The 7,500-nt window shown below is 40.9% G+C and overlaps 1 protein-coding gene across 1 annotated transcript in view; it reads right to left on the minus strand.

Moving 5' to 3' along the window:
- Positions 1–7,500, minus strand: part of LOC138000649 (E3 ubiquitin-protein ligase HERC2-like) — a 104,896-nt gene that overhangs the window by 58,456 nt on the left and 38,940 nt on the right. The window contains exons 13-16 of the mRNA XM_068847209.1: positions 6,709–7,113; positions 3,005–3,507; positions 2,436–2,472; positions 1,503–1,594 (exon numbers count right to left, since the gene is read on the minus strand). Coding sequence (XP_068703310.1) covers positions 1,503–1,594; positions 2,436–2,472; positions 3,005–3,507; positions 6,709–7,113 — 1,037 coding nt within the window. The remainder of the gene's footprint in view (positions 1–1,502; positions 1,595–2,435; positions 2,473–3,004; positions 3,508–6,708; positions 7,114–7,500) is intronic.

Genomic DNA, 7,500 nt, shown 5'->3' on the forward strand with positions numbered 1-7,500 from the left:
CTGACCCCGCGCAAAATGGTTACTAGAAAGTGGCTGATGGCGCGAGCTTTAAAGCTCGCGCGACCGACGCGCGACTCTCCCACTCGGAAAATAAAAACAATCATGGCTTCCCAACTTTTGTCAAAATAATGAGGACGTATCATTTTTTCGAAATGTTTACCTATCCGTAAGAAGGCTGCAAAGTCTTTGGAGTCCAACAAAAGGGCAAGTTTTAAAAAAAATCATTTCCCACTGTTCTGAATAACTTATCTGATTCTAACAACCATCGATAAAGGGACACAGCCGTCTTTGCAGTCGTGAACGCTACAGAAAACAAGCAAAAATCGCCAAAGGAGAATTCCCATATATGAAGTGAAGAAGATACTCCTTCAAACCTTGTCCCTTTTTGCAAAGAGCTCGAGGTTGAGCTCTCAACAGAATTCCATCGATTTCTTCGTCCAGGTAACCATAAGATCTCAAGCAGAGGTACACGCGCGCGTGCACGTGGTTGGGAATTTCACGCATGCTCAAATGGCGATCTTGGCCAATTTCTATTCTGTGACGTGGGTTGTACGATGGAAAAAAATGCGAAAATTTTACGTGAAATATCTCCAGTTTTCTTCGGTAAAATTTCTTTAAATTTTGCAGAGCGGTAAATACTGTTTACGCCTTCCATCTGCCAATTGATCAAGAGATTTTATAAGGCAATTTTTTTAAGTGGAGCTAAAAAACACAAAATCTCTAAAAGCGACGAAACTACCCCCTATTTTTGGACCTTCAAAAGATTCCTCTGGAGAAATGTCATGTAATGTCAGAGTTTAGGACATTTTTCCCGACGGAAATGGAAGAAAAACAAAATAAAAGCGAATAAACGCTGTCAACAACTTATCTTTAAAGAGTTACAATTCTAGGTGAAACCCGTTAATTTAACAGTGATGGTTGAAAAGAGTAGTTCTGTCTTCTAGAAGTTTATTTCGATAGACTTAAGACTCAGAGGGATGCGATTAAGAGCGATGCAAAAATTCCCAAGGATAATGTATACTAGCGGGCGCCAAATGAACAGCGAATAACCATATGGAGCCACCTTAAGGCTGGTTCACACGAGCGACGCAAACGAAAACGCAAGCGCAGGGAAGTTCACACATCGAACGCAAACGCACGCACACTGAAATACCCATGCACGAGCAATTGAGTATCTTAAGATGGCGGACGAAATCAACCGTAGAGGCATGGAACGTGTATTTTTCACCTTGCGTTTGCGTTATGGTAGTTCACAAAATGTACTTGCTTGCGCTTGCGCTCCCGTTTGCGTTTGCACAAATAGAGGTAAAAACAAACAATCCCGGTCTTATCTTTGTTTTTTCTTGATATTGGGCGGAGTCTTGCAACATAGAAAAGCGTCTCATGATCATTTCGCCCAATTGCAAAATACTAACAAAACGGAGACTGCTAACAACAACAACAACAACAACAACAACAAAAACGTGTGAATGAAGGAAGCTGTAAGAAGAAGTATTACTTACCTCAACGAAAATTCCAACAAAGAAGGCCTGCATCATTTCCCTCGCTTCAATTGAATGTTTAGTTTCCTCAAAAATGCAGGTGGCATCAGACGCTACTCAAGAAGAAAACGAGCAAAATAAGGCAATAGCTCACTACATAGACCACGATGTACACATTGTTTACATTGAATTGTATACTTCAAATAGGTTTCTCTCACAGGATGATCGCATAACATGGAATGAAGTTAACTTGAGTTGTTTAGGTAGGTTTCATAGTGCAGAAGTGACGGAATAGTGAGCTGATTGTTTTAAAAAAATTGTTTTTCCTTGTAATTGCGTTCGCTTGTGTTGTGCAGAAACGGGACACAACGTAAGCACAACGCAAGGTGTGATGTTCGTCCAATGAAGAAGACCCGTTCCAGATTCCATTCGCAGCGACGCGTGGTAAGAGAAGACATGGAACTTGTGATTTGTCTCTGGGCCGTGTGCTTGTGCTTGCATTATGGTTCATTTTCACTTGACACGGATCTCTTGTGTTTGCGTTGCATATGCTTGCGGCACCAGTGAATTCTAGGCTTAACTCTTGGGAAACGACCTAATTGTTGTTATCAATTTGTTGTGATCATTTTGTTAAAATGAATTTTGGAACAAGCAAGTTGGCCTAAACTCGGTACTTTTCAACGATATATTTCCATGTCATGAAAACAGAACTTTATGTGCTAAAATCTTTGCAATAAGTGAAAACCTAAACGATCTCATTAAAGCTTGTGGGCGAAAATAAGCTGTTCAGAGTTTGATACAATTCGTTTCAGGGCGGGTGGCTGGCGAACATATGCTGCAAAGTACAGAGTGACTCTCAAACTTGTTTACAACATGTACATTCACACAGTATGTGCAGAATCTACGTGTATGGTCGACAAAAAAACAATGGTACATTGTTAATTAGCTACTCACCTGCATAAGAATGAAGCAGTTCTTTTCCACAGGGAGCCTAAATAAAAAGTGTCAGAAAAGAGACAGTCATAAAAGAACTCCAGTAACATTTGCAACTAATTACCTTTCCAGTACCAAACGAGTAACGCAATGGAACGACTTTTGGGCCAATAAGGAAAACTGTTTTCCGCAGTTCCAACGTCACAAGTCAAACTGCAAACTGGTCAACGATTATTGCAACGCCTTTTATTCCCAAGACGTTGAGATAATTGCTCAAAGGTTTTTAAAGGAACCTTTTCATTCAAAAAGTAAGCGACTAAGGATTGTATGTACAACAATTTGAGCCTCGAGATCGTCTACGTTTAGGGTTGCTTTTTATCCTCAAAGAAAACGTATTCCTTATCGGATCTTCCAGTGATCCATTTCACTGCAAGTGGGCTCAAAAATCATAAACCGGGCTCTGATGAGGTACCGTCAAACGTTCAATGCAAAATCAACCAACTGATACACGATAAACTTAAACCTTCCTTTCAAATTATACTGATCATCCAAAAATGGCAATTATCACGCATGACATCATGGCTGCAAACCTGATCTTTGAAATCTTGAAGATCGTAAACTTTTCCGTGAATAACAACCCACAGTCCTCCATCCTTATTGTGATTCTCAAGATCTTCAGGTCTAATAAATGTCACGTCACCATCAGCTCTCCGCCGAGCAGGAGTAGGGCTACCTATCCCGCCAGGCCATGCGAGATCTTCTTCGTCATCCTTTTGCACTCCAGGTGCCAGCCTATTGAACTTGTCCAACAAATCAAGCAACCCGCCGATTAGAGGTACAGTCCGAAACGAGTCCATAACCATGGGCATGCAAGTCTGCAGTAGAACCATAGAACTAAGGAATTCAGGCAGTAAAATCCCTGTTAGCTCACGCTGGATGATCTGGGAGGAAAGTACAAAGTGACGAGGGCCATTGGATGCAAATGAAGACGCAACTGGCAGGATTTCACCAACATGAGCACAAAGCAGAGCGGTGTACTTATGCAACAGCAAAGCAGCACCACATTGTTTCGTACTGAGGATCTTTTCTTCGCCTTCAAATGAAAAAGGAAAGAAAAGATGTTAAGACCTGCGTCAACAGGACATACAAAGACAGATTAATTGCTGGCCAAAGGTTTATTATTATCTTTATAAGATCACTTTAAATTTCCTTTCCTTGGACAGTTGTCCCTGTACTTTCTCTAGATTGATCTGGATCCCTTCACTATTGCCCACCGTTGTCACTGGGAAATCTGTTCCGTCTTGTGTGACCTTGCATGGTTGCTTATATTGCATGAAGACCATGCAAATCTCCATTACCGATAATGGTATCAAGCCTCATCGTGATTCGCTTTGTAATGCCCTAAAAACAAGTTGCCTTACTGCGCCAGTTTGTAACAATGTCAACGGTTGGTTGACAGCATTACTAATTAATTCCCTTAGTCTATCCAGAGGCTTGTTGCTCCTTGAGGAGCAAGGATGGCCCAGTCGGTTAGTGCGTGGCCTTGGTGCAAGAGGTCCTGAGTTCGATTCCCGGATCTCGCATCCTTATTTTGACTCCTTTCCTTTCCGTGTAGTTAGTCGCTTTAAATACCCGTAAAACGGAGCACTGATGGAGAGGGGGGAGTAAAATGAGCGCACCGTCGACCTCAGGTTTGTCAGTGATTAAAAGTTACTGTTACGAGTTATCGACGTTAAATCAGGTCAACTTTACTTTACTTTACTTTACTTTACATCAAGATACATGTAGTACAAAGCAAATGCAAAAAAGCCATTAAAAAAGAGGCTACAGGTACAGGGTCCGAAATTGCGCCTTCCGACGACAAGAATTTCACAACTGGTCGCCAGTGGACGACCTACTATTAAGTTCAGAGCCGTTTGCCAACAAGTGTCTTACTTTTTATCCTGCAGATGTTTTTGAAATAAAAACGAAAGGAGTTTTTCCGTTAACTACCTCCATAATGTCGCAAGCCGCCACGTCTTTTTTGAGGTTTCTCATAAAATACGTATTTCGGGCAAAAAGACTACGACTCAGTGAAGAGATTTGAGGGACTGGTGCGAGGAATGTAGCACGGTAACAAAATGGCGGCTCGTGTGCGACAGAACGTGACTGGTGTTTCCGTGGCTGAAGTTTCAACAAGAGGCAGAAGGATTTCTTTATTACATTCGAGGTCGGGCACATCTTGTCTCCAAAATGTCCGCTTTCGAAAGCGAAAAATAATGCTTGACACATATACAAGACCGCGCGGTCGTTGCTTTCTGGTCTCCATAAAAAGTTCAAAACGTGCATTTTCAGGCGAAAATTTTTGGCGACCACAATTTGCCATATGGCGACTGAAAATTGTTAGCTAGTCGCTAGTTGGCGCCCATATAAAAAAGATAATTTTGGACCCTGGGGTAGCCTACACTTTGTTCGAAGTAATTTTAGCCGATTGCCTTTAGCATTCACAGTATTTCAGTGATTTTTTTTTTGTTACCATATCTTGGTCAATATCCAGTTCATTTCCGTAGTTCGAAGTCCAAAGTCCACTTTCCGTAACGCAACCGTATGGTTAAGTGCGATCGTAGAATAGTTGTTCACATCAAAAAACAGTTGTTAACGGCGTTGACTCCAATCAAACCCAGTAAACAGATGCTTTACAAGTTTCTACGATAGTATTTAAAAATATTTAATACATTTTGTTAACAATATCGGGAGAATTATAAAATTATGTAATTTGTCCGGTAAGAGGTGTTACGGTGATACCAAGTCATACGATGACCGGATATTTCATTGCGCGCAACGAAAACACAAAAGCTCGTTTCCGTTCACGCAAGCAATTCTTTAACACGTATTTCCCCGTTACTCTGTCACGTAGTCGTCCGTGGTTTAGTGGTCATCACGATTGCGTCTGCATGAGAAGATACCGAGTGCACATGCCTAGCCAGATCGCGACCCCTCCCCTCCCCCCCCCCCCCAAAAAAAAAAATATATATTTGTCCGCAAAACTGTCCCCGAAAGTACTGTCTGCAGTTAGATATAGCTCTTTGGCATTACAAAGCTTTTGCTTTCATGTCCAAATTGAGAACTCTACTAGGATGAGTCATTGCCGCTAGCAATTGCGCATGCTCACTAGCTCGCTAGTTTGAGCAGTCTGGCATGATTTAGATGTACCACATGTGTGGGACATTTGGGGTGGATTTACAAGCTTAACTTCTTTCTAGACATTGGCAACGCACTGACGAGGCCCAGAAGGCCGAAACAGTACTGTCTGCAGTTAGTTGTATATGTATTCATTTAGTATAAATATCAGCGGTGAATATAAGAATTTAGTGTCATGTTCACCGCGCTACCCGGTGGATATAACATTTTGGAGGCGCGGCTGCTAAGCTAATCAAGCAATTTTCGTGCCCTTTTATCGTGTTTTAGCACGTTGTTTTGGACTTGATATTCACCGCTGAAAATTACACTAAAACAAATATTTGCCTCAGGCTCAGTAAATATTGGGAAATATTTACCTCGACTACATCTCGGTAAACATTCACCAATATTCACTTCGCCTTCGGCGAATAATTGTTAAAGTGCCCCTATGACCAAAAAATCAATTCATATTTTTCTTTGGATTTCAAAACTATGTTAACAAAACACTAAGTGACTCACGTTTTAAGCCTTGATTTCAAAAAGACAACTCTTTATTTTAACTGTAATTTTCCTATTTAATGGTCCATTACTAACATTATGTTCTTGAGAGAGCTGGATCGAGGAGAAAATGACGTCAAAGGCTCACTAGTTTAAGAATGCAATACGTGTGTAGGCCGCAGAATTAATATGCAGCACGGGGGTTTTGGGCTTTAAGACTTTTAAACTCACGCTTTGCATATATAATAAGCTGCGTTCACACGCTGAAATTTTAAGCTAGTGAGCCTCTGACGTCACTTTTCCCTGGATCCAACCGTCTAAGGTCCAATCGGTCAGTTTTGAACGTGAGTAATGGCGGACCGTGAAATCCAAAACTTACACTCAAAGTAAACGGCCTTTGGATAACAATCAAAGCTCAAAATTTTGCCAGTCAGGTGTTAAGCAAACACACTTTCAAAATCTGAAGGAAAAAAGGAAGTGGTTTTTTTGATCACAGGGGCACTTTAAATATTTATATATTTAAAAAATCCACAGCCCAAATCGAATCAAGTTGAATCCTTTAATTAATGATTGGAAGTATGATCTTCCTATTTAACCAGTATCTTTGCAGTTTCTTGTACGGCATCATAACACTAACCTTTCATCAAATACCAAGGTCTGTCATCTTCATGATGCAAGATAAAACTTCCAATGAGAAGCCTTTGCAGTTTCAACAGTAACTCCACAGTCACGGGGCAGGGTGGGGGAGTATACGGCCATTGCAAAGTCGGTGGCTTCAAAATTAACTGATGAAATTCCGCTAACACCTGTGTAGATGATGCTTTCAGAAGCTGCTGGGTTAGATGAAGTAAAGGAACTTCGACAATGATGTCCTTGCTTTCTGATTTCTTCTCTTTGTCATTTTCCCCTGCACCTCCTTTTATTTCATTGTCAACAGCATTTTCCAGAGCGGATTCCAAACTTCCCTCTGCCATTAAGCTGCTAATCAGAAGGTCTGACATGAACATCTTTCCGGCTGATGAAGATGTTGGCTTGTCGCATGCTGTCGACAGTACAAAATTAACATATTGAAACGGGTTAATGTCCAGAAAAAATGCGGCAACGAGGTCCGATATTCACTTTGGAAAATCCTGATACGGCTCAAGGAATACGTCACTTCGTATTTTGGATTCAAATTCAAATCAAATCATCACATTCAAATTCAAATTCAAATCTCACATTTCACATGAATCCCACAATTCACATTCAAATTCAAATCTCACATTTCTTATTAAACAATTTGGATACAAACGTAGTACCATTAACTAGCTACCCTACACAATTTGTATCACACCACCCAAATGAGCCTTCCCAAGTCAAATACAACAACATCCTCACTAACAACCATTGTTGCCTGAAGTGTGTAATGCTTTGTTTCTTTTAGTGTCAC

The sequence above is a fragment of the Montipora foliosa genome, chromosome 4, assembly GCF_036669935.1.
Source record: "Montipora foliosa isolate CH-2021 chromosome 4, ASM3666993v2, whole genome shotgun sequence".
NCBI classification, from domain to species: Eukaryota; Metazoa; Cnidaria; class Anthozoa; order Scleractinia; family Acroporidae; genus Montipora; species Montipora foliosa.